We start from the raw sequence: 27303 nt of genomic DNA, 5'->3' as shown, positions 1-27303 counted from the left end.
CCAAAGGGCTAAAAATTAATTCCCAACTAATGCCAACCATTCCATTTATGTATTATGTATGTATGTATGTATGTATGTATGTTTTGGTGTGAACTTCTGCTCCTCAGTCTTATAGCAGTCATCCTCTGAGAATGTACTTCTATAGATTATAATAATGATAATAAGAGCTACCATTATTGACAACTTCATATCTGCCAAGCAACATGATTGACATGTTCAGAATGCATTGTCTCAGTTATACTACCATCCTTGGGGCTTTACTTCCATGTTATTCCCATAAATATATGGAGGCTAAGAAATATTAAATAGTAAGGAAGGAAAAATAATTGCTAAGAAACTAAACACCTACCCAAGCTACCCATCAAAGAAAGAGACAAAGACATTTTCTAACATGTAGACAGTCTCAAAGTTGACCTCCCTTAGGCCTTTATTGAGAGAACCAATAAAGAATGTGCATCAGGAATAAGAAATGTGAACCCAGAAAATCATAACAGTGGTCATGAGAAGGATAAAAACAAAGTATATGAAAATTAGTATTCATTTGAAAAAAAGATATTAAATACATACTCTACCAAAATTCAAGCACCAAGGGGACAGTAAATTGAAAAGAGCATCAGAGACAAACCGGAAGGAATTGAATTGTCTGGCTTCAGAGTGAGAGCTGGACGGATGGCTCCTTCTGGGAAAGAAGTGCTGGTGGAGGCCATGGTTTCATTGTTGAGCCCTCTCCCCACCCTGCCTGCAGGCACAGGCAGTGCCAAGTCTGAGTCTCCATCAACCTGGTAACACCACTTGCCTCACCTGGTGATTCCATGAGACTGGGCTCCATGCAACTCACACAGGCCAGAACCTCCTTCTCCAGCTCTTCCTCACACAAAGCTGGCCTCTGCCTGTGCTGTGGGCTTTCCTAAAACCTCTGAAAGGTCATAAAGCCCAAACAAGCAGCTGCTGGCCTCAGAGTGCACTGTATGTCATGCTAAGTGGTCCCAAGCTTGGGGCACAAGTGGCAGCTGGCATCGATTTGCAGCAGAGCCTCGCCCAAGCAAATCCGAGTGCAGCACAGGCAGCTACCAACTGTAGATTGCTTTTTAGCTCCCACCATGTAGCCCCAGGCCCAGTACAGGAATCCGCTGACCTTGGCTTTCACGAGACGCCTTCCCAAGAGGCCCAAATACCAACACACCTGGTGGCCAGCTTAGAGCACCCCAGAGCACCAGCCATTTAGCGCCACAGTGACACATACAAGGGTGGACTAGGCTGGCACCAGAGCCCCACTAAGGTGAATCCCACTCCTTGATGTTAGCCCTCCCACAACAGCCCATCCACTGTAGTCACAGCCAGTCCTCACAACCAGTCAGCCTGAGGGTCAGTCCCATCTCCTGACCTGCAAACAACAATTATGGCTCAATTTCACACAGCACACACAAAACCCTGCAGGACAGCAGGGCCATTGGGCCCCAGAACTGCCAATTGCCAACCTGTCCAGCAGGCAGGAGGTGGAGCAGAAGACCCAGGAATCAGGGGAACCCCTTTGGGAAAGGGCCATGTTAGGAAGAACAAGCAGAGCACTGCAGGCCCACCCTGTAGGAAGCATGGTGGTGGGCAGCAAATAAGGGAGTCCCTAACTCCAGGGCTCCCAAGGAATTGAGGGATAAAAACACACTGAGCCCTTTAGGGAGCGGCTATAGGGTTAAGCCTCAGATTGACCTGTGGCAGAGCCGCAAACAAGTCCCAGCTTAGAGGGCAGAGCCTGTTAGCATAATTAAGCTTGGCCTTATGATACTCCCTAGATCGTTCCTAGGTAGCTAAGGGGCTGTGGGAGATGCAGCAAGTGCTGACAAAACAAGTAAAACTCACAAGAACATTGTAACTATGTTGACCACAACCTTGTTTGTCTCTGACTATAAAATAAAGGCTAAGCTTACAGGCAGCATCTTTCTGTGTCCTCATCCAGGCATGGAAGATCCACCGAGCCCCAGCTGTATTCTCTTTGTCTTTTCTAAATCCTTCACTGCCCCTCCTCAGGTTTACCCTTGGCCATGCTGGCACTGCAGAGAGCCCCAGTGTGTAATCTCCAGTCAGTGCATTTCAAGATGAGAGGGCCCTTTGCTTGGCCAGGCCCCAACCCCATGCCAGCTTGTGGAAGCTAGGTCTCTGGAGAGGAGGTCTGCACTGGGAGCTCTGTGTGCCCAGAGGTGCAGAGGCACAGCTGGCCCAGTTCACCTGCCCAGGCCTTCGGGCCCCGTGGAGCCCCACTGCAGGCCAAGAGCTGGGACATGAGAAAGGCCAGCAGCTATAGGGCACAAGCGCTGACCTGGCCAGGGTCTCCATCTATCCCTCTATGTGCCTCTCTGTGCTCCCTAAGCTTGGCCCTGCACGGTGAGGCATTCACTCAGTGTCTGGCTCCAGCATGTTCCAGGCCAAGTTTAGCTCAGCCTCTGATGCCTGCTCAGGAAAGCACTGCTAAGAAACTAAAAGTCCTGCCCCCTTAGTTTACTCCTGGGCTCTCCTCCCAGACCTGGAACTGACCCTGGAGGGGTCCAGACCACCATTTCTTGACCCACTCCCAAAAAAGGTGCTTCTGAGTCAGGCCAAGGTGGGGGTCTCCCTCTCTGGGCTCATCCTTGTGTCCTATATTACATGGAAATGCCTCTCAGATTTGAGGAACAGAAGTCAGGTGACTAGAGGGGTGCTTGGGAATAAGATGATTTGGTTCTCACCCAGCAGGAAACTCAGTGAGTGCTGAAGGCCTGGGGTGAATAGTTAGCTCAGTTGTTTGGTCTAGAATGGGGCTGGGGTGGGGTACAGACAACCTACAGGGCCCTTTCTTCCACAGTGAGGCCTCCACCTTGGCCTCAGCACCTCACCTCAGCTACAGACTGGGCCACAGGGGCCTCCCTGGATTCTGGAGTTCATATTTCAGGCCGTCTTTTTTATTTTTAATTTCCTTATTGATTAAGGTATTACATATGTGTCCTTATCCCCCCATTACCCCCTCCTGACCCCCCTGCTCATGCCCTCACCCCCTGTTGTCAGTGTCCATTGGTTAGGCTTATATGCATGCATACAAGTTCTTTGGTTGATCTCTCCCACTTACCCCTCCACTCCCCTACCTTCCCTCTGAGGTTCAACGGTCTGATTGATGCTTCTCTGTCTCTGGATCTGTTTCTCTTCATCACTTTATGTTGTTCATTATATTCCATAAATGAGTGAGATCATGTGATATTTATCTTTCTCTGACTGACTTATTTCACTTAGCATAATGCTCTCCACTTCCAACAATGCTGTTGCAAATGGTAAGAATTTCTTCTTTTTTACTGCAGAGTAGTATTCCATTGTGTAGATGTACCACTGTTTTTTAATCCACTCATCTGCTGATAGGTTCTTAGGCTGTTTCCAAATCTTAACTATTGTAAATTGTGCTGCTATGAACATAGGGGTGCATACATTATTTCTGATTGGTGTTTCTGTTTTCTTGGGATATATTCCTAGAAGTGGGATCACTGGGTCAAATGGGAGTTCCATTTTTAGTTTTTTGAGAAAACTCCATACTGTTTTCCATAGTGGCTGCACCAGTCTGCATTCCCACCAGCAGTGCACGAGGGTTCCTTTTTCTCCACATCCTCACCAACACTTGTCATTTTTTGATTTGTTGATTACAGCCATTCCAACAGGTGTGAGGTGGTACCACATTGTTGTTTTGATTTGCATCTCTCAGATAATTAGTGACTTTGAGCATGTTTTCATATGTCTCTTGGTTCAGGCCATCTTCTGCTCTCTTTTTACCCCAGGCCCAGGGAAACCCACTGTGACCCAGCCTAGAGATGACTGAACCAGGGGCCAGCTGGACTGTAAATGCAGGGAACTTAGCCCAGGAGTCCTTCAAGTCCAAGTCAAAATCAGAAAATGCACCAGGAATGATACAGAGTATGGTCTGAAGGTCCCATAGAGAAGGGACAGGCTGAGTGTCCCAGCCCAGGACCCTCCTCGCTGCGGCTTGGACTGAGCTTCTCCTAACCACTACTCCCCATGCATCCACGGGAACCCAGGGGCAGATGGCAAAGTAGCTAGTTCTGCTGCTCAAGTTTCTTTAGAGAAGACATAGCGAAGGCTGGGCTGAACCTTCCTGTGCCCACAGAGGAAACTCCAATGGACCAAGGTGAGATGGAGGCAAAAATCCTTGTGAAACAGCTGGCAGGGGATGAGGACAAAGAAAATTGGTCATGCTCAGAGACAGCCCAGACGGATTCAGCCCCAACACCCCCATCAGCCTCTGCAGTCTCCTTGACCAATGACAATCTCAGATCTATTTGGTTTCCTTGAGACACAGGGCGCTCACTCATGTCAGTCAGCCCCTGCAAGGTTGGGTGAGCTTTTAAGGTCAAGAAAGTTCTCCTGGAAGGGAGCTAATATCCAACTGCATAGGACAATTCCTGTGGAATTGGTTCTCTCTTTGTGTCCATGAAAAACATGTCCTCCTTCTGGCCTCAGTGAGGGCACAAGTGTTTCACACATACAGTGTCTGGCACATTGAGGAGACTTAATGTTGAATGAAGGAAAATATATTTAAAAATTCACAACAACAAAAAATTGTTCTTCCTTAACAATTTCCTGACATAATGTCACTACCTCTCATGTTTTACTCCTGCCATTATTTTCTGATAAACATGAGGAAGTGTCTGGGGGGATCCACAGGATGTGGGGTTAAATCCTGGCCTTGTCCTTGAATAATTGTGTGAACTTGAAAGTGTGGCTTTATTGCTGTGTTTCAACTTCTTTGGTAAAATCTGTAAACTGAGGATTGTTTTTGGACATTAAAATGAATACCTCTCTTGGAATGGGTTTGGGCAAATGTTAACTATCATTACCATTGAAAGGACAGAACAGGACTGATAGCTGTGTCCTTAACCCCTCTTCCAAGAAAAAGCCCCAGAATGTATCAGTTACTCAGCCTGCCCTTATCTCTGCCAATGGGAAATTGGGGAAAACTAGCCCAAGGCCAAGAGTATGCTAGCCACGCCCCTGTCTTTGTGTAACCAGACCCTAGCTGCACCCTGCCCTTGCGTCACTAGACCCCAGCTCTCACTCAACCAACCGGAAACGACCAAATCAGTGGTCAGAGTGTGCCCCCACCCCCCCAACCCCAAGCCCTACAAATTCTTTGCTCTCTTGGAACTCGGGGCTCTCTCTTGCATCCAGTAATGGAGTCAAGGGGGGGGGGGGGGGACGGGACACCACGTCACGGGCTTGAATAAAAGACCCTTTGCTTTTGCATCGGAAAAGGCTCCCTGGTGGTGGATTATTTGGGACCCCGAACTCTGGGCATAACACCATCATCTAAATCAAATTAGGATTGTGGTACCCCTCTTTGAGGTTCTCAATTGTGTATGTGACAGTTGAGTATTAACCATTGTTGTGGGACGGGGGGCGGGGGGGAAGGGGGGGAAAATCAGGAAACTCCTGCCATGAGAGGGAAAACCGGAGGTAGGAAAGCAAACTGGTGAAGCCCTGTGTTGCTGAGCTGGATGGATGGATTGGTTCCTATTTTACTTATGAGGAAGGAGAGGGGTGATGTTTCCTTGAGTCCCATTTAAGACACACAGTCATAGCTCTGTACTGAGAGTAGGACCAGGGCAAGGTGCAGGCAAAAGCTAACATGTAGATAGGGAAGGAGAATTTCGTTACAAAAATGGTCAACAATGAAGGTGTAACTAAGTCCAGAGAGCAATGCATCAGTGAGTCGGCTGTCAGACCTGGTGAAACCCAGCAGCTAATGACACTGGCCTGCTTGCACTTCCCTCAGGAATGGAGAGCTCCAGGATGCATGCAATGAATGTAAACCCAAGTCTAGGGGAAGGAGTTGTAAATTAAATCTCTGACTTCTTTGTGGGTTCCAGCAGGGTGGAACTCTGGGTCTGATTGGTCCCTTGTAACCAGGCAACTGCGGAATGTGTTCTGATTGGCTGGCAGCAGCCAGGACAACAGACTTCAGTTGAGAAGCAACTGTGGAGGGAGAAGGAGCTTTGGCTGTGCTCTCTTCCCACTGTGGTTGTAGCTCTCAGCGCTTGTCGGATCCAGATCCGTTTTCAACAAGTCGTGTTGGTTGCTGTCCTCACAAACGAGTCATCCAGAGAGGTGCAGTTCCGGGGGGGTGGCTGGGCCCTGAGCTCCATCTGGGGCCTGGCAGCCCAGAGGCCAAGCAAACAGTGGGTGAGCCCTACCTGCTTGTGCGGTGAAGCCTTGGGGCTGCCTGCAGGCCTAGCCTTCCTTGGGGGGAGGGATTACTGAGGGTTGTGGGAGGGGGGTGGCGGGGAGCGGGGTGGGAGCGAATCAGCAACACCAGGGAGGAGAGGAGGTGAACCATGGGCAACTCCAAGAGTTGCTGCCTGAAGGCCAGTCGCAGTCCCAGTGCCAGCCCCAAGCTGGATCGGGGCTCCAGGCACGTTAAGTCCAAGTGTGAGTCTGAGGTTCATGAGGCGGCTGCTAGGGACACAGGGGCAGTAGAAACAGTGCCTGCTACCCCGAAGTCTGAGTCAACTTCCAGAGCCCTCAAGTGCCACCACCTGAAGAACATCAGCGCCCCGGCGACGCCCAAAGGTAAGAGGTAGCAATTCCCTTCTGCTCTTTGGGGTACCTCTGTCCTCCGCTGCCCCCACAGTCGCCTGGGAGGGACTCACTGCCTGGGGCTCCTTCCAGCAGGAGCCAGCTTTCCTAGGGATGGGCACCTGGTCCCCCACCCCTGCTGCTCTCGACCTTGCGGCCGGATCTTTTCCCTCTTTACTACCTGAGCAGCAAGGTAGCATTTTGACTCTCCTGCTTGCCTGCTGACCTTCCTCAGTGCTTTGTTCAATTGAGTTTACCTGCTGGGAATGCCACACGTGAGCAGGTGTTTCCATTGATTAGGACAGAAGTACAAGGAATGAGGGTTCCATTGTATTTGAAGTAATGCCGCACAATAAAGCATGGGGTGCCCTGTGTGTGTGTGTGTTTTTCTTGTTTTAAGCTAATCGCTTTTGGTTAGGATTGCTGTGTTTCTCAGTTGCTTCCAGAGCCATGGGTGCCTCACAGTAGAGTGGAGACAGTAAAGGAAAAGCTACGCCCTGGCCCTCTCTTCACTCATAAGGGACTGTTTCTGTGGTGCCCACCCCACACCAGAGGAGACAGTGTGGGGAACAGCACAGCCAAGACCCTATTCAGAGCTTTCATTCTTCTCCTGGCCTTTGTGAGAGCAAAATGACGCTGGGTGCTGAAGCCACGGGAAATTAGGTTACCATGCTCATTTTCTTTTTTAAAATATTTTTTAAAAATAGTTTTTTGAACCCTAACTGGTTTGGCTCAGTGGGTAGAGCATTGGCCTGCACTGAAGGGTCCTGGGTCCAATTCCAGTCAAGGGCACATACCTCGGTTGCAGGCTTCCCCCCAGCCTGGGCCCTGGTCAGGGCTTGTGCAGGAGACAACCCATTGATGCGTTTCCCTCACATCGATGTTTCTCTTTGTCTTTCCCTCTCTCTTCCACTCTCTCTAAAAAGCAATGGAAAAAATGTCCTTGAGTGAGGATTAAAAAAAAGAAAGAAAAAAATAGTTTATTGATTTTGGGAGAGAGAGGGAGAGTGACAGAGAGAGAAAACATTGATGTGAGAGAGTAACATCCATCTGCTGCGTCCTGCACACCACCCCCAGCAGGGACTGAGCCCAAAACACAGGCATGTGGCCTTGACCAGGAATGAAACTGGCAACCTTTGGGTGCAGGGACGATGCCCAACAAACTGTGCAACACCAGCCAGGGCTACTAAGGCAGCACTCATTTTAAAATGTACATTTGAATAGGTTACTTTCCATTGGTTTTTAGTGAGGTATTTTAGTTGATTACCAAAAAGTAGTTCTGGACATTTCCAGGGAGGCCCATGAGCCTGGAGACTAGTGCCTGGCCAGAACCTGGTTCTCAGAGCGTCAGCTCTTAGATCCTGGTGGTTCAAGTGAGGTGGGTATAACTGTACAATCAGGTGCCACTACTGGGTAGAGGTTCAGATATGCTACAGGCAAACTTTTCATCAGCTTCATTTCTCACCTGGTCTGAATGGATTTGCCCTTCTGTACATGGAGAGCCTTTCATTTGTGCCTAATATAGGTGATACGTTAGGTCAAAAAGTAACACTAAGTTTTTAGATTTTACTTTAGGGTGCTCATCTTTCCAGGTATTCCAAATTATAAATTTTGTTGTAAAGTATTTAAAATGAAATAAAATTTTGCTCATTTTGTATGTGGTAGTTTTTCAGATAATCAGCCACTGTTATTTTCTATGGCATTTGTATCAGAATTGATCAGTTAATTTGTTTTTTTCTTAGAACAAGACAAGAGGAAGAACAATGATGTAAGTAACAGTTGAAGAGTTAAGTAAGAAATTAATAGTTTGATGTAAAAGTTGTCTGCTGTGATTCCTAACAACTATAATGGGTGGATACCAATAGCATGGACCTCATTTGTAGGTGTTCTCAACCTCCTCTATTTTCCTAATTATTCTAGATTGAAGGAGAATTTATTCCTTCAAATAGTGATACTTTTCAAAAAAATATATGGTCTGGAACTTCTGATTGATAAGGAAAAAGTGGCTTTGCAGTGAAACCATTAAAACAAGCAAAATGGTGTTTTATACAAGATATGGATCTTTCTGATTATAGGCTACTGGCAATGTTAAAATGCTCTGTATTTTAAAAGGCATCAAGTAGATTATTCCCCTGCCCAATCTCTTGTGCATTTGTGGGTGATGCTGATGGGGAAGTATGACAGCATGAAGAAAGCTATTTTCTATGAAATGAGGAAGGGTGGCTCATCTGAATTAGTTTTTAAAAACAACAAAACCAAGCATATTAAAGTTATTATTATTTTCGTATATTCAAAATGCTACTGTTATTCTCAACTATTTACAATGATTAGTTATTGGCCTTATTTTAAGGAAGAGAATTGTCAAAACATAGTTCAGGCTATGTCAGTATTTGATTATTGCTGAATTGTTGGGCTCTTTGCAAATCAATGGATACTTCTCAAATCAATGGATACTGCTAAAGTGTGTTAAGGATAGTGTTTTCTCTAAAAGTTATCAAACATTTTATTGTCACCTCTCCAGTACCACTGCAGATAAATTCTAAATTGTTATCTGCAGTAAGGTTTATCTCCTAGATGTAAATGATTTAAAAAACTTGTTGCCCTAGCTGGTTTGGCTCAGTGGATACAGCATCGGCCTGCAGACTGAGGGGTCCCAGGTTTGATTCTGGCCAAGGGCACATGCTAGGGTTGCAGGCTCAAGCCCCAATGAGTGGCATGCAGGAGGCAGCCAATCAAAGACTCTCACTCATCATTGATGTTTCTAGCTCTCTATTCCTCTATCTTCCCCTCTGAAATAAAGAAAATTTAAAAAAAAAAAACTTGCCAAGTACTCGAGCTGCTAACCTGTCCCAGGTTCTGTGCTCAGCAGCTGGAGGCAGGAGAGAAGTCCGAGTCCTCCCTTCCCTAGAGAAGCTTAGGTTTCTATGAGAGGGACACCCTGTAGGCAGTTGATGCCATGTGACAAGTGGACACTCAGATGTGGGCGTGTGCAGGACAGAGGTTGGGTGGTGTGGCTGCTGGTGAGCGTATCCTGGAGGCAGATGGGGAGGAGTTGAGCTTGCTGGACAGGAAGAAGAGGCCTTGTAAGCAGAGAGCAGCCTGAGTGAGGCAGGATGGAGGTTGGTGTCAGATGACCAAGAGAACAGAATTAACAACATGTAGAAATGAATGGAAACTATTCTCTGAGGTTCTCACTTGAGAAATGTAATGATAGTCTTCCTTAAACATGAAGTGAGAGCTTAATTCTGAAAGCTGTTTTATCTGTTTTTTGGGGAAGTGAGGTTCAGAGAGACCTGTGGCCCCAAGCTTGTTAGCAAATGGGCAGCCCTGGCACACACGCCTCTGACCAAACATGCATGTTTGTCTCTTTGAATTAGTATTCATTATTGGCTTTCATTTACTGCAATAAAATGGCTGTGAATTTTTATTATTTAATGCATTGCATTTAAGTGTAATAAATGAACAAGAGAAATGGGAAATCTTAGCTACATTTGCTCTCTTAAGGAAGAAAAACACTGAAGTCTAATTCTAAACGTTTTACACTATTATAAAGGGCATGTTTAATAGGGGTTTGGCAGGTTTGATGATAGGTACTTATGAAAGGGAATATTTTATAAGCCATTCCTCAAATCTCGTCTGTGGAAGTTAGATTATCTACTGGGTTTACATAGAGCCTCACATGATATCACACTCATGCAGTTCATGGACTGTAAGAAAAACCTTAATGCTTAATTGTTTGACATTTTAACCAAGAGAAAAAAACACGCACATTTATAGGTTCAGCATACGTACTGTGACATCTGCCTCTCTTTCCCTCTACGTCAGGAGTGTCCAGGGCGCCTTACTAAAGGATATGGGTCATGTCCAACGGTGTTTCTCTCTGACGATGCCATCAGGCAGCCGGACTTTAAAACCACCATCCGAGCGTGAGTACCTCTAGGTTGCCGCAGGCTGAGTGACAGACCCCCTTCTGCTGAGAGCATCCTACTGACCCATAGTCTCAGCCACTGTGTTGTCCTTCTCAGTAACCAGGTTAAGAAACTGGTGTCTATATTTATTGATGTCAAGTACCTAAATATGAAATTTCAATTTCCATGTAACCATTAGAGGGGATGGAAGAAGGGAAAACCAGTTAGCAAATATATGAAATCCCCCCAAAATATCGTGTGTTTTTTTCTGTTTTTGAGGCATTTTGGACCATAATGGAAAGGAGAAGTGCTTTTTATTGGGTGTTTCTATTAAAATGTATTTCTTTATGGGACATGGCCCTAAAACAGTGCACAGCACTTTGGAAGCTATTCTTGCAAGAAGGAATAGTTTCTCCCCCACTGGCTCCAGAGTGTGTCTGCATTACAAGTTAATTGGATTTTGTCAGATTTTCCCATCATACATTTCTCTACACTGTGTCTGTATTAAAATGTACTTTTCCTTCCTACCCCCAAAGTGGGATGTATCACATCAGTCTTTAAGGAACAACTTTTCAAGCTAATTCCTTTGTAGGTAAAATTTGTTCAACTGAAGTTTTAATTTAGTAGATATATAAAATTTAATTATATATGTATACATATGTATAAATATATCTTCAAGACACTGCATCTTGTGGCCTGGTGCTCGAAATTCATGCACATTAAAAGGAGATCAATTAGAGGAAATATTTAATATTGCTATTTGCACTTTCTCTATAATAGAAGTGTCAGAGATGAAAGAAAATTAGTAAAATGTATGTGAATATCTTCCTCCTGTCAGAGTCCGGGCCGCACCACAGGACCCAGAGTCATGTCCCTACCCACCCACGTGTGCCTTAAAATCATGTGAGATCCAGACCTGGCCACCCCTGTGCCCCATTGGGCTAGGTCCAGACCCTGCCAGTCCCACCCTTGTCAAGCCCCGCTGAGCAGGGGGTGCAGCCTGAGGTCCCCCAGCCCAGGCTGGAGCAGGAGAGCACGCCTTGAGGTCCCCTGCCAAGTTCCACGGGGGCGGGGTGGGGGGGGTCTCAGCCTCAGGTCCCAGCTGATTTCTCGGTAGGGCTCTTTACGGGAACTCGGCTTCCATTGTGGTACAGTCATCTTTGTGGTGGTGACGGTCAATTTGCATATTCCTCTCTAATATATAGGAGATATATAACAAAAGAAAAAAGTGAAAGAAGTAATTTTTGGAAACATAGCCATAGACAGGTTTATACTTAAGCAACCATGAACAGTGTTATGATGATGAAAAGTGTTTATTAGTTGCCCCATAGCCTACTATGGGAGATGAACTTTAAAAACACCCTAAGAGGAAAACTCTAAACTTATTTAAGAGAGAAAATGCATGTTCTGTCCAGCTTCCTGGCTCCCATGGGGTTGTCCAAGGTACATTCTCAGTGTCTGGAATATGAGGGCTGATTCTCCAGAACACGGTTTGGGAAATGCTCCCTGACAGTATTAGTATATTCACCTTTAATTGTATTTTCAGCCTGAAAAACATAATCAGCTTTAAAATGTCATTTTCATAATGTGCCATCTTTTTGCTAATTAAATTATTAGTAACTTCTACTTTAGTTAAAAAACAGCAAGTTCACAATTATAATAATAATATAACTTGCTTCTCTCACTTATAACAGTAGTTGAGATCAAATTGTGTTTCCGCAAAAGCTGAGCCCCATCTCTCTCTCAACTCCTGAGCTTTGGGACCTATTGAGTAATCACTGAATGTTTGTATTCAGCCAACACTAAATCCTGGAGTAAAGAATACCACTCAACTTTGGATGCATTCTGTAGCTTCTTTTGAATTCAAAAGACTCTGATGTTACAGAATAATTCAAACGTAGTTGTAAAGGTTAGCCTTGCTCAGACAAGTAGGTTTCATGCTTCTTTCTCCAAATCAGTCTAATTCAGGAAGTACAGGAAGTTTCCATTTGCTGTCCTCCCTTTTGAAAATGGTCATTCAGAGCCACACCCGCCCGCTTCTGCTGCAATTAGACAGATGTATGAGCTTTTTCCTTGGGATGGACCCTGGATTTCAGCAGGATGCATGGAGAGGCAAACGCTTTATGCAAATTAGCATCACATCATAATTTGGCCTCAGAATGGAAACAGTTTGGACTTCTTCTTCTTCTTTTTTTTTTTTTTTTTAAGCTATGTGGCCGAACTTCTTGATAGTAAAATACGAGGAAAACAGGTGGTGGGCGGTGATCTAAAGTAAAGCCCTGTTAGGACTCAGGACCAGCCCTGCAAGGCGCTTTCACAGCAGGCTGAAGGCTGCCTGACCAATGCAGTGTGAAAGGCAGTCTGAGTGAATTCTTGACTAATGTCTACGACATGGTACAATGCTCAGGTGTTCTTGCCACTGGATAGTCTTCAATAAAAACTTAATTGCATTTCTTTTAGTCTCTTAAAGAAGTCCTACTCTTAACTAAGCATTGGCAGAAACTCTTAAAATGGTGACATGGGGTTGGGTGGCGCTCAGCCCCCGCCGAGCTCAGGATGCCCTGCTGTTTGTAACTAGTTCCCAGCCTCTGATGATGCCATTTGCCTTCCATTTCCATCTTCAAGAACTTGAACCAGCATCTTATTAATCCTTTAAACCAGTGGTTCTCAACCTTCCTAATGCCACGACACTTTAATACAGTTCCTCATGTGGTGACCCCCAACCATAAAATTATTTTCGTTGCTACTTCATAACTGTAATTTTGCTACTGTTATGAATCGTCATGTAAATATCTGATATGCAGGATGTATTTTCATTGTTACAAATTGAACATAATTAAAGCATAGTGATTAATCACAACAACAATATGTAATTATATATGTGTTTTCTGATGGTCTTAGGCAACCCCTGTGAAAGGGTTGTTTGACCCCCAAAGGGGTCACGACCCACAGGTTGAGAACCGCTGCTTTAAACTCTGGGGAGAATCTTCCAGTTCTTACACTCAGATATGCATCCCTTTTATTAAAAACAAACAATCATACAGTGCTAATAGCAGACTGTGTTTAAACTGCTTTGCGAATATGATGTATGGTATGAATGTCTTTTAGGAGGAAAAACTCAGCCCTTTTGGGCAGGGATGTTTCTGTTTTTATGTTAATCGAGGGGAAGGGATTAGCTAGGCGCACAAAATGACTTGGTGGGGTTTTGTTTGGTTGGTTTTTTCTTTTAGAAAGTAAAGGACTCACAGGCAAGGCCTGTTCTTCTCTCCTCTGGGAGCTGAACCCATGATCCAGGACAAGGAATATGCAGGTGTTGATCCCTTCGGAATGCTCATGACTTGCCCAAGGAATCTGAGAAATGACGCAAAGGAGTTGCCCAACTTTAGAGTAGTCATTCAATCTAAATCTATCAATCCTAACTTTCTTATTCTCGGATGTGATTGATGATGTGTATATTCTTACTTTTTCTTCTAACGGGCATATGTATCTTTGTGGACATTTTGGAGAGAGCTTTTTCTTGGACTCTCCCATTTATAGACTCTTTCTACGCTCTTATGGTGCGGTTCCCTGCTTTTCACAGATTGCTAGACGAATGTATTTCTGCTTTTTTCTTATGGTAGGATGACAGCAAAAATAGCTCACTGAGTTGTCAGTTTTACCAGTTTAAGACACTTTCTTTATTACAGTTTCAAGGATGATCTTTTCGGGCTATTTCTCAGTTATTCTAAGGGCCAGATTTTGTAAAATGTCCATCAGGAATGTCTGTCTCAGACGCCCTTTGTGTAGCCTAGGCCTTAGGCATCCCCGCGCAGGAATGTCCCTGTTCCCAGAGCAACCGTCGCCATGGACCGACTCTCCACATGCTTCTCAGAGGTTTGGCTTCTGTTGATGACTGGTTCTTTCTCACTGTCCACTCTGTGGGCTGCTTGGTTCTGTCATATCCCCTTTGTGTTTGGTGACCTGGCAGATTCTCTCTTCCGTAGCAGCTCACCTTCTCCTGGCCCCTTCTACGGAGCCAGGTTTCCAATCACAGTCAAGTGGTAACAAAATTATTATTATTTTTTTTTTTTTGTGATAACTAACATTTATTTTATTTTTTTTTTTCTTTTTAAAAATGTATTTTTATTGATTTTTAGAGAGAGAGGAAGGGAGAGGGTTAGAGAAGCATTCATGTGAAAGCAAAATATCCATGGGTGGCTTCCTACATGCCTCCAACCTTGTGATCCAGCTTTTTTTTTTTTTTTTTTTAATTAAATCTTTATTGTTCAGATTATTACATTTGTTCCTCTTTTTTCCCCCCATAACTCCCCTCCTTCCAGCTCCCACCCCACCCTCCCCCCTCATTCCCCACCCACTGTGTTCATCCATAGGTGCATGATTTTTGTCCAGTCACTTCCCACATCTCCCACACCCCTTTTTCCCCCAAGAATAGTCAGTCTATTCCCTTTCTATGTCCCTGATTCTATTATAATCACCAGTTCATTCTGTACATCAGGTTATTTATTCACTTGATTCTTAGATTCATTTGTTGATAGATGCATGTTTGTTGTTCATAATTTGTATCTTTACCTTTTTCTTCTTCTTCCTCTTCTTAAAGGATACCTTTCAGCATTTCATATAATACTGGTTTGGCGGTGATGAACTCCTTTAGCTTTTCCTTATCTGTGAAGCTCTTTATCTGACTTTCAATTCTGAATGATAGCTTTGCTGGATAAAGTAATCTTGGTTGTAGGTTCTTGGTATTCAGCACTTTGAATATTTCTTGCCATTCCCTTCTGGCCTGCAAAGTTTCTGTTGAGAAATCAGCTGACAGTCGTATGGGTATTCCCTTGTAGGTAATTAAGCCTCTTTCTCTTGCTGCTTTTAAGATTTTCTCTTTGTCTTTTGCTCTTGGCATTTTAATGATGATGTGTCTTGGTGTGGTCCTCTTTGGATTCCTTTTGTTTGGGGTTCTCTGCGCTTCTTGGACCTGTAAGTCCATTTCTTTCTCCAGGTGGGGGAAGTTTTCTGCCATTATTTCTTGAAATAGGTTTTCAATATCTTGCTGTCTCTCATCTTCTGGCACTCCAATGACTCTGATATTAGTCCGCTTAAAGCTGTCCTAGAGGCTCCTTACACTATCTTCACACTTTCGGATTCTTTTTTCATTTTGCTTTTCCAATTGGGTGTTTTTTGTCGAATCTTTGGTTTGATTATTGTACTCCTCTGGTCTGCTATTGGGTATAATATTCTTTATTTCAGTCCGTGTATGCTTACTTTCTAATTTCTTTATCGTAGCATCGAGGGTCTCATTAGTTTTCGTGAGGCTCTGCACAAATTTATGGCAAGCCCTCAAAATTGCGATTCTTAGCTCCATATCCTCCATTTCTGTCATGTTTCTTTGTCTCCGCATCTTTTATGCTTTCTTGGTGCACCCCCTTGTGGTCTCTGTGCGCAGTCTTGTTCTAGCCAAGCCTTAATTGTTGTAGTTAACACTAGAGGGATTTGACCCCCAGGCCGGCTGGCTATAGGAATCAGCTGTACGGAAAACGTCTGCCTTCTGGGGAGGCGCTAATCCAGCCTTTGCCTGAGGCGATCGGCAAATGGCTGTGCGCAGGCTTTGGGCGGGGCGGGATCAACAGGGCGGGCGGAGGGAGCAGTTATGGCCACGCTCAGTCCCGTTCCCAGAGGCTCTGCTTCTCAGAACCCCGGCAGCCGCTGCAAACCTCGGAGAGAAAGTTGCCCTCAGGTTCCAACTGATGCCGGATAATCCCGCTTCTCCCATTTGAGTCTGGGTCCCTAGAGACTCGCCCGGATCTGGAGCCCAGAGTCTGAGACTCACTCCCGACAGAAAACGACAACCGAGCCCTCAGCCACCAGCCCGCTTTGCGCGCGCACCTCGGTACCTTTGTATTTTCCACACTGCGCCGCCTCTGAGCCTCGATTTGCTGTTCTCTTTCCTTCTAGTTGTAGAGTCTCTCTTCAGCCAGCCTTCCTGTGGTTCTGGGTGATGTCCGTTCAGTCTTTTAGTTGTATTTTTGAAATGGTTGTTTGCGGCAGCGGTCTCCGGTGTTTACCTACGCCGCCATCTTGGTCTCTCCTGGTAACAAAATTATTAAACTCAGTTCTCCTCTTCCAAAAAAGAAGAAAAAGAAAGAAAGAAGAAAGAAGGAAAGAAAGAAAGAAAGAAAGAAAGAAAGAAAGAAAGAAAGAAAGAAGGAAAGAAAGAAAGAAAATGGTCATTCAGTAGATTCACTATTGGTGAAGTAAGGGTTTACTGAGAAAATTCATAGAGCTAACTGAGTTTTAAGAATGATTTTGAAAAATGTGCATCATGGTACATTGTTCCCAATGGGGTGCAGTCTTTACTAGAATCACTTATGCAACATTTCTAAAATTGTTTGTCTCTAAATACATGCATTTCACCACCCCCCCCAACAGTCTCTCAATGTCACAACCTTTGACAAGCTGAGGAAAACTGTGAGGCATGATTACATTTAATCTACTTTGCAAGTAAATGTTATTAATATTACACTGTGAAGCATTGCGATGCGTTGTTAGCATTGCTTGTGTCAGGATAACTAAATCTACTGATGTTTTGGGCTCTTACACTTGCTACTCAATTTCCTAATAATTATGTAAAAGTGATGTTAAACTTTTTTTGGTACAGAGCATTTTATTTAATTGTAGGAAAATAATGGAAATGTGTGTGTAGGTAGATAGTGAAATAAATCAACTGAAACGCAGGGACCCACAACTTTTTTAAAAGCACAACTACTGTATGGCTTAAATTTAAGTATGTGCACAAATACATATAACATGTACAGGATGAAAGGTCCTATGAGTACAAGGGCAAATGATGGGGGAGTGTGTACTAACATGTACAGGGTGGGGCCAAAGTAGGTGTACAGTCTCCAGTATGTGAAATTGCAAAATAGCTAAAACAAGGGGCAAAGTGCCCAGATGATACGGATGGGAATGAAGATTTCAAGACCACTGGGCAGCTGGGATGGTCTTCCCGCTCCCCCCGCCCCCGACCCATTAACAATTGTCCTCAAACCTAACATAATAAAACCAATTGTTACAATTCTTTTTTCTTCCACAGCATGACTTTCTCCATACATCACATCATAAAGTACAGGTGAGTTTTAAAACCTGTATTGTTATTCTAGCTAGTAAATGTATAACATATCAAATTGAGTGTTAGGTAGTAGCTGTAGACATTTTTGAAGCAAGCTGTAAAGTGCTTTTTATTATATTATGAGAGGCCGGGTGCACAAATCAGGCACAGGTAGGGTCCAGTTGGCCGGCCCCAATCAGGGCCAGTTGGGCTGGGCCGGCCACGGGAGAGACCCAAGGTGGTTGGCGGGCCAGCCCTGCCCCCTGGTCAAACTCTAGTTGAACTCCTGGTCGAGGGAACAATTTGCATGTGACCCTTTTATTACATAGGATTAAAGTGAATGAATTGTTTTTGTCCTAAGACCCATAACGCTTGAGTTATTGAGGATCCCAAAGAGTATTTGTTTATGTGGGTTATTTGATATTTACTGTATTAGAAATTAAAATGGAGCTTTAAAAAATAAATCCACTGTATGTTTAAACAGTTTTTATAGTGTTACTGAAATTCTGAGCTGGATAATTCTTGGTTGTGCAGACTGTCTTGCCCACTACAGGGTATAATATAAAAGACAATATGAAAAATAATTATTTTCTGCACCAAGATTTCAGTGGACATGTATCATTAATCTACATTTTTGCAAATTTTTTAAATGTCTGGCTTAATAGAAGACACCTGATTCTCATGGATATTCTGTCTTCAATGATTTGCCATTACTTCAGTCATCTTAATTCTTTGCTTTGAAGAAGTATTAGGAAGACCCAGCCTCATGTAGCTATCTCTATCTCTCTCCCTTCCTCTCTGTAAAAAATCAATAAAATATATAAAAAAAAGAATGTAATACAGAAAAATAACAAGTGGAAAAACAGGAAATTAACATGAATGTCATATCCACATGAATTAAAATTCTAAACACATTGTAGCCCAGCACTACTGCTTTATAAAGTGTTCTTGTGTATTCCAGTGTGAGCTGGAGGGATGGAAATACATTTGGTTTGCCAGCATTGCCTGACAGGGAGGATCAGTGGTTTTGAAGGCAACGCTAGCTGGTCATTGCAGAAAACATTGCACAGGGTTTGATGTACTGAGTAAAAAGAAGTCAGGAAACCCTCTTACAGAGTCAGTTTGTCAAACTGCTTTGTTGAAAGTTAAGCTTCCCCCCGAACCCCCTCTAACTCCTAAATGATGTGTTCCTGAGATACTAACATTTCCTGAGTACGGTTTTTAAATGCATCTTCTTGTTTCATAGAGTTGGAAATAAATCGTTCGATATTTTCGATGAGAGAAAGCACCCGTTCAGAGTAAGTGTCAGTTTTATTGAGGTTCTATTTGTCTCTCATACTGTGGTGTTTCTTTCATACTGATCTGCTTTGAAATGAATTATTAGAAGAAAATGACTCCCTCCAGCTTGAAGTCAAAAGCATCTTCTTTTCAGTCTTCTTCCCACTGCATGTTGTCTCTAATGATTTTACAAAAGGAGTCTTGTGTGAGGGCCACGTCAGTAAGAACTGAGCCACAGCTTTGTATAGTCAGGGAGCTAAAGTGAGTAAATGTGCCCCAAATGAGTAAGTGTATCGTTCTTAAAGAAAAATTTCAGGAGCACCAAACAATATAAACGTCTGTAAATAGACCTTTAGGTATGTTAAGACTCTTTGAAAAAACTGAGACAGCTACTTAAATTTTAAACCAATTAAAATGAGAGGAATTTCCTACTTCCCTCCTCTGAAGCTCTGCAGCGACAGGTAGCTGGTGCCTCCTGTGGAGCACGGCACAGCCAGAGTCTCGGGGTCACAGGAACATGAACATGTGTTTTCAGAGCTGGTTGCAGAGAAGAGTGACATGGGGGTCAACGTGCCTGTGAGCCTACACATGGTTTACATTTCGGTAGACTTCTGTGGAGGGGGGAATGGGAGACATACGTAACTGTATGCAGGTTGTGCCTGTATCAGTAACTGTAACTGGTGAGTATACAATCAGTGTTGTTTAAGATCATTGTTTATACTTCAAAGACTAAAAGAGCCCTAGCTGGTTTTGCTCAATGGATAGAGCATCGGCCTGTGGACTACAGGGTCCTGGGTTCGATTCTGGTCAAAACCACATGCCTGGGTTGAGGGCCTCATCCCCCAGTAGGGGGTGTGCAGGAGGCAGCTGATCAATGATTCTCTCTCATTATTGATGTTTCTACCTCCCTCTCCTTCTCCCTTACGCTCTGAAAAAAAAAAAAAAAAAGTGTCATTATTTTTTAAAAAGGCTAAAAGACATGTCACCTACTCACAATTATTTTAGGGACAGGTGGGCAAAGTACAAGGCTGATAGCATGAGAGTTCTTATGTATTTTCCTTCAGTGGGTACTTATGTTGCCTTGTTTCTCTTTTCAGCACGAGATAATTACAACGGACCACTTTCTGCGTGACCCTGAACTGAAGAGTGTCTACAGATTTGTCTGTACTCTTTTCAGTGCTGAACACCTCACCGCTGAATGTGCGATTGTGACCTTGGTAAGACAGCTCTTCCAGAGGCTGCTTCTCTGTCCCGGGCTCAGGCGATGGTCTGCTTTGCACATCAAAGCAGATTCCTGACATGATCCTCAGAACTTTATTAAGAGAAGCTATGAAGGGGAGTAAGCCACACACAGTGGAGCTAAATAATCGTTGGGATTGAAAGTGTTACCATTGCTGTATCCATCGCAAACAATTGCTATTAAAGACATGAGGGGAGATTTCAGTTTCTTCCCCCAACTCCCCACCCAACCCCAAGAGCTTATATTCTAGTGGGGAAGACATAGGTAGTTTTTTAATGAGTGTTTTTAAAGAGATGAACACTTCAGGTGGTGTGAGCACCAAGAAGATAAAGCAGGATGAAGCGATGAGGTGACCACAGAGGTTTACTCTTTTCGGCAAAAAGGTCAGAGGAGCCTCTTTAAAGAGGAAACATTGGAACCGTGACCTGGCTGAGCTGAGGAAGATGAGCTCTGGCATTGTGGGCAGGGGCTGAGGCACGCTGCTGAGCCGGGCACAGGGTTGGTGTGTTCAGGGAACAGTGCGGTGTGGCCGTGTGGTCAGAGTGTGGGATGAGGAAAGAAGATGAGTCACACACGGGCAGGATCCTATCTCATAGGCCTGGAGGCTTGCAGGCCATGGGAAGAAGTTACATTAGATTTGCCTGATGGGAAACCTTCGGCAGACATTGAGTTGGGGGTGAAGTGCTCTTAAGGGAAGAGGCTCCTCTGGCTCCTGGGGAGAAGGGACTGTTGTTGGAAGTCCGAGTGGAGGCAGTAAAGTCAGGAGTCAGTGAGAGTCATGCAGGTGAGAGGTGCCCAATGCACTGGAAAGCGGTCAGATTCCCACGGAGAAGGGGAGGCAAGACTTGCTAGCAGATCAGAGCAGGCTGGCTCAAGTGGAGGTTTGTGGTCCCAGCAACTAGGCAAGTGGCCGTGCCCTCTATGCTGTTAGGGATGGCGGGGAAGTGGGCAGTGAGATGAAGAGCTCTGTTTGTATTTTGAAGGCTCTGAGGCCCTTAGCAATAGCCGTTTCAGTGGAGTGACAGCGGCAGGGGCAGACTAAAGTGGTGAAAGAGAGAATGGGATGGCCTCTGGCTTTGGCTGGCCAAGCAGTGTCTGTAGAACGTAAGGATAGAAGGAATCTCACCCTTGCCAGGTGGCTCAGTGGATAGTGCAATAGCCCGCACACCAAAGGGTCACGGGTTTGATTCCTGGTCAAGGGCCCCAACCTGGATTGCAAGTTTGATTCCCCTCCCCATACAGGCAAGTGTGTGTGTGTGTGGGGGGGGGGGGGGGCAGCTAATCGATGTCTTTCTCATATAGATGTTTTTCTCTGTGAATCTCTCTCTATCTCTCCCACCTCTCTTCCTTCCACTCTTTCTAAGAATCAATGAAAAAATATCCTCCCATGAGTATTAACAAAGAAAAAAAAAGAATTTCAAAAATGGATTAAATCTGTCATTTCTAACACTTCAAATCAAGAATGTACACTGAGCTAAAGTGAAAGACCAGTGCTCTACTTTTACAGATTTTCATGGAAAGGCTTTTGGACTGTTCAAACATTGACATATCTCCCATTAACTGGAGAAGAATACTTCTGGGATCTGCCCTTCTTGCCTATGAGTATTGGGGCAAACAGGCTCTGTGGGGCATGGACTACTGCCAGCTCATCAACAACATCATTCCCGTCGATGATATGTGAGCGCTGCTCCCAAATTTCTTTTCCCACTTTATTGAACTCACCCCTTTGGGCAGGCTCCCCTCTGCTCGGGCAGGGACAGGGGTGCTGAGCAGGGCAGGACGCAGCCCCACGTGGGAGAACATGGGTGGAGTCTGACTCCGTGCCCGTCAGAGGTCCAGTCCTAAAGGGGGCTTAGTCCAGCCAGGTCATCTATGTTTCCTGTTTCTGCTTTTCATAGTTTAAAAAGTGCAGCCTGTCCTGTCAAAAGGAATAAGGTGAACAGAAACTTCCCTTTTGTCCTCTGCTGTTGGTCCCATGCACTGGGTGGGGGATGGGTCCCCTTTCCATCAAATGTGGCTGATTTAATTAATTAAATAATTAATTAATTAATTAATACTTGAGGAATCCTTGTTGCCTCAAGAGTGTTGCCCCCTCAGATAGTAGTGGTGGCTTCCCATGGGTCCCTTCACGGCGGTGGTGATGTGCTCACTTCATTTGTGGGTACTTCTCTACTTCCACAAGCCCCTGCCTGTGATGGGCCTGGTGAAAATGCCTGCAAGTTGGTTAGGGCCCAGGAGCAGCATACATCACTCCTTTCATCTGAACACTACAGCGGACCCTGGTCAGTGAGTCAGGAGCATGAATCCACAGTCGCACTCAAGAGACTCTGAGCCCCCAAGTCAGCAGCAGGAGAGCAAAAGGGGGCGGTCACCTCTTCACACTCCTCCCAACTCCAAGTGCTGGGATGCAGGAGGGACCTCAAAGAGCTGCACCTGGTTTGATGGTTAGAGTCTTAGTACAGCTGGGTTACCTTTACTTGTTTCAAAACACAATTTAGAGTCATTCTTGTAGCGCAGAGTGACATTTTTGAAGGTAGCCCAGATGACTAAAATGTTCTGTGTCGGTTTTGTCTCCTCCTCCCCTAGGAATAAGATAGAAATATATTTTTTACGTTTAATTCGGTTTAATATTCAGATCACTGGCAGAGTGTATGCCAAATATTACTTTGAACTTCTAATGATAGCCGAGAAAAAAAATGTGCACGATCTATTTGAACCTTTTTGCCAAGTAGAGCACAGAACCCAGAGGTAAGGCTGTGGAATCACTAAGTGGGGTTTTCTGTCTATCACCTAAGCCAATATCTGTTGATAAATTCTGTGAAACAATGATTAGGAAAATGAAAAGCTTTATAAAATTAATACATTAAATAAGAGCTTTTTAACTCTTTCACATCATATGTCTTTTTTTTCACTGTTGCAACTCCTCTTCTACTATGGTGCTGTTCTCAGAATGTCCACAAGAGAGCATTAGTGCAACTCCTCCCTTACTAGGGTGCTATACTCTGAATTTGCACAAGAGGGCACTATTGCATCTAATCCCTTATTAGGGTGCTGTTGTCAGAATGTCCAAAAGACAGCACTATTGCAATACCTCCCTGCAAGGGCTAGAGCTCTCTAGGTCAATTATTTGGGTTTTCTTTTCAGACTGGCATAATTGATTCCTAGCGTGCTGTTCTGAGAATGTCCACAAGAGGGCCCTATTGCAACACCTCCCCTATTAGGGTGCTGTACTCAGAATGTGCACAAGAGGGCACTGTTGCAACTAACCTATTACTATGGTGCGATTCTCAGAATGTCCACTAGAGGCACTATTACAACACCTCCCTGCAAGGGCTAGAGCACTTGAGGTCTATCCTTTGGGTTTTCTTTTCAGACTGGCAGAATTCATTACTAGGGTGCTGTTCTAAGGATGTCCACAAGAGGGCACTATTGCAACACCTCCCTTACTAGGGTGCTGCTCTCAGAATGTCCAGAAGAGTCACCATTGAAACCCGCCCCTGCAGTGCAGGAGCCCTCTAGGTCTCTCAGTCGGGTTTTCTTGAAAAAATTATTCACAACTGAAATGGACAGATTTAAAATGGACGCTTTCTGTGGTACCTTCGTGGCACTTTAGAGTAAAATGTGTTTCTACCATAATTATCGTGCAAGTGAAATAGGTCCTTCTGATGCTTCAGTCATTAGACCTTCCCTACCTTCCAGTGAAGTTCAGCACATGCCCATTGATTACAGTTTGCTTGGAGTAGATAGTAACTAGTGAAGAGTGGATAGAATTTGAATAGCTCACAAAACACTGATATTGTCCAAGTGCCTGTTTAGTGTGTTTACGGAACAAATGTTCAGGCAACAGATGGTACTGTTCTTTGCCATCATTGAGAACCCAAAATTTAAATAATTCTAAATTCCCGTGCTCTGGCAATCTAATTATAGCTCTTAAGGGACTTCCCTTTGTGAATTTGCAGAAACAGGCATCCACAGAACCTGGCAGTATAGACCTCAGCTACCCAAAGGGGCAGGAACTATACACTATGTGAAGGAGTGTGAACATGTGGCTCTCAGTGATGCTTTTTAAAAAGGGTTGGAACCCTTTTATTTTTTAATTGTGCCTTCTTTGTATTGGGTTTCCTTTCCTAGGCTATTTCCAGAGGCGGTCAAGGAAAAGACCTGGGCAGAGCTGCTATAGAAAGATCTCTTAGCGCCGACAATCTTCTTGGCATGCAACACACCAAAGCCAAGCTGTCTAAAGAAAATGAAGGGTTGTAACATCATGAGACCCTCCTCTACAAAAACTACAGAAATGCCACCTCTCCTTCTCAAAAGCAGTGGTAACAAGCAGTTAAAGAGATAAAGGAGGTCCCTGGCCGGCTTCCCTCGGGGGTTAGAGCATCAGCCCATTCACCTCAGGGTCCTGGGTTCAATTCCCAGCCAAGAGTGTGTAACTGGGCTGCAGGTTTGATCCCTGACCCCAGTCCGGGCCCATGTAAGAGGCAACAGTTAATGTCTCTCTCATGGAGATATTTCTCTCTTTCTGTCCCTCCTCCCTCCCTGCCTTCTCCTGTCCCTCCCTCTCTTCATCCCTCCCTTCCCCCTCTCTCTAGAAATTAATGGGGAAAATATCCTAGTGTGAGGATTAGCAAATAAATAAATATTAATTGATTAAAATTAAAATTAAAATAAAAACCAGGAATAAACAAGAGGTTTCCCGCAAATCTTAGTGAAATTTTAAACTTTGATATTGTGGGCTTTGGCATCCAAGGCACCTCTGCAGAAGTATAAATGCTACAGAATTATAAAACACCATTTAAAATCTAATTAGAAAACTTTGCCAGAGAGATCCAAGATGGCTGTCAGGAAAATGTGGGTAATCGCCGCCTCCCACAGCGACAGCAACATTACAACTAAGTTACAGGACAACCGTCAGCCAGCACCACCTGAAATCTGGCTGAATGGAAGTCCTACGTCTAGAGAGTAAAGAAGATTGAGACTGGTAGGAGGGACAAAGGCATGGAACTGGATGGCCTGGCACCCGTTAGAAGAGCAAAAAGAAAACAGTTTCCAAAAATATGAAGATTGTGTCAGGAGCCCCTAGGACAACTTCAGCCATACCAACATTCACATCATGGGGTGGCTGGAGGAGGAGAGAGAGCAAGTTATTCAAAATCTATTTGAAGAAATAATGACGGAAAACTTCCCCTGCTTGGAAACATAAATAGACTTACAAGTCCAGGAAGCACAGAGAGTCCCAAACAAGAAGAACCCAAGAGCCCCACACCAAGACACATCATAACTAAAATGCCAAGGGTTAAAGACAAAGAGAGAATCCTAAAAGCAGCAAGAGAAAAACAGTTAGTTATCTACAAGGGCGCACCCATATGACTGTCTGATTTCTCAACAGAAACTTTGCCAGAAGGAGTTACAAGAAATATTCAGAGTGATGAATAACAAGGATCTACAACTGAGATTACTCTACCCACCAAGGAGGAGGAGGAAGAGGAGGAGGGGTTGGGGGAGGGAGAGGGAGGAGGGGAAGAAGAAATCAAAACTATAAACAATAAAATGGCAATAAATACATACCTACCAACAATGGAATCTAAAAATCAAAATAAACAAACAAGGAATCTACTGAACAAAATAAACTGATGAATAAAATAGAACCAGAGGCATGAAAACATGGAACAGACTGGAGAAACTCAGAGACAAGGGGGGAGTGGGGGTGGGAAGAGATTGTCTGAAGATCTTACATGCCTACATGCATTACCTACGGACTCAGACAATAGGGTGGTGAAGGCCTGGGGCAGGGCAGGAACCGCGTGAAAGGGGACAATGAGGGGATAAAAGGGACATCTGGAGTACTCTCACCAATAAAAATTAAAAATAATAACTAAAGTTTACTTACATTTCTCTTAAACTTATTTAGTTTTGTAAGTTGTAAATATTAAGCTTTTAATTTTCTGTTTCAGCCCCCTCTTGGAGATGGCGACGATTGGCTGAAACAAAGAAATTTAATATTTAAATATTAAACATTATATTTGTTTCAGCCGTCATTGGATGAAACAAAATAGTTTACTATTTAAGTATTAAACATATCAAACATTTTTGAGTCAGCTATCTTTGGTTGAAACAAAAATACTTAGTTTTAAATATTAAATTTTTGTTTCAGCCACAATGGGCTAAAAATATTAAAATTTTAAGAGTGAACATTTTTGTTTCTGCCAATATTTGCATCTTTAAGAGGGGTCCAAAACAATTAATATTAAAAGCTAAATATTTAAAATTTACCAAACTAAACAAGTTTAAAAAAATTTAAACTTCCAAATGAGGTCTTATAAATCTGTAGCATTTATACTTCTACAAGTGCCAAAGATTAAATTTCTCTAAGACTTTAAGGGAATACCTTGTATTTTTATGGAAATGTCCTCTTTTAAACATAGTTCTTTGAAATGGAGATCCGAGGACCAAACTGGAATTATAACTAAAATATAGAGGAGCGATTTTCAAACATTTTCATCTCATGGAATACGTAAACTAATTACAAAAATTCTGCACACTCACTAAAAAACATATTTTCTGCCTATCTGACAAAAACAACATACATAATTTTTATTCACTCACTCCAGACAGTTTTCGGTCTGTTGACTGTTGCCTTTTATTTTGATTTGATTTTATTTTGACAATCTAAGGGGAAAGAGGTCAGTGCTCCCTATTAAATAGTCAGGTATTGCATGTTATAATTTTTTTTGCAGCAAACAAGTTGAAAGTAATAGACCTAGAACAAAAGTCAAAAGCATATTAAACACACACACACACACATACACACACACACACATACACACTCACAAATATCCAGCGCCAACAATGTGAAATTCACGATGTCTGTCAGCCAATAAAAAAAACTCCCAGGCAGGGAGGGGGTGGAGGGTGAGGGGAAAGGGTCCGTCGCAATGGAAGAGAGAAGGGGACATCTGTGATACTTTGAACAATAAAGATAAATTTTTATACATAAAAAACATGCTTACCCATAAAAAAGAAACAAACAAACAAGGAAACAAAAAAAGAAACAAAGAAAAAAAGGAAAGGAAACCTATCGGACACATAAAGAAGCAAGGAGAATATTATCTATAATGAGAAGAAAAACCAGTCACTTGAACAAGACAGCAGACAGGGACATTAAAGAGTTA

General features: G+C 43.8%; 1 protein-coding gene across 1 annotated transcript; it reads left to right on the top strand.

Moving 5' to 3' along the window:
- The first annotated feature begins 6339 nt into the window (after positions 1-6339).
- Positions 6340-24401, top strand: LOC139009791 (cyclin-Y-like protein 1). Its single transcript, XM_070413905.1, has 9 exons — positions 6340-6597; positions 8346-8371; positions 10429-10529; positions 17596-17631; positions 18857-18908; positions 19986-20105; positions 21636-21805; positions 22715-22876; positions 24260-24401. Exons 1-9 carry the CDS (start codon positions 6363-6365, stop codon positions 24306-24308), a joined length of 951 nt encoding a protein of 316 aa, XP_070270006.1. The 5' UTR covers positions 6340-6362; the 3' UTR covers positions 24309-24401.
- The last annotated feature ends 2902 nt before the right edge of the window (positions 24402-27303 follow it).

Source organism: Myotis yumanensis, unplaced genomic scaffold (assembly GCF_028538775.1).
Source record: "Myotis yumanensis isolate MYYU_CA2020_CCGP unplaced genomic scaffold, mMyoYum1.0.hap1 SCAF_5, whole genome shotgun sequence".
NCBI lineage: Eukaryota > Metazoa > Chordata > Mammalia > Chiroptera > Vespertilionidae > Myotis > Myotis yumanensis.
Note: the sequence above shows the minus strand (reverse complement) of the source record. Positions and strands in the feature narration are given on the sequence as shown.

Excerpts from the sequence above, each read along its gene's own strand:
- LOC139009791 (XM_070413905.1), top strand. The coding sequence starts at position 6,363 with ATGGGCAACTCCAAGAGTTGCTGCCTGAAGGCCAGTCGCAGTCCCAGT. Across the intron at positions 6,598-8,345 it reads CGCCCCGGCGACGCCCAAAG|AACAAGACAAGAGGAAGAAC; the intron begins GTAAGAGGTAGC and ends TTTTTTTCTTAG. Across the intron at positions 20,106-21,635 it reads AATGTGCGATTGTGACCTTG|ATTTTCATGGAAAGGCTTTT; the intron begins GTAAGACAGCTC and ends CTACTTTTACAG.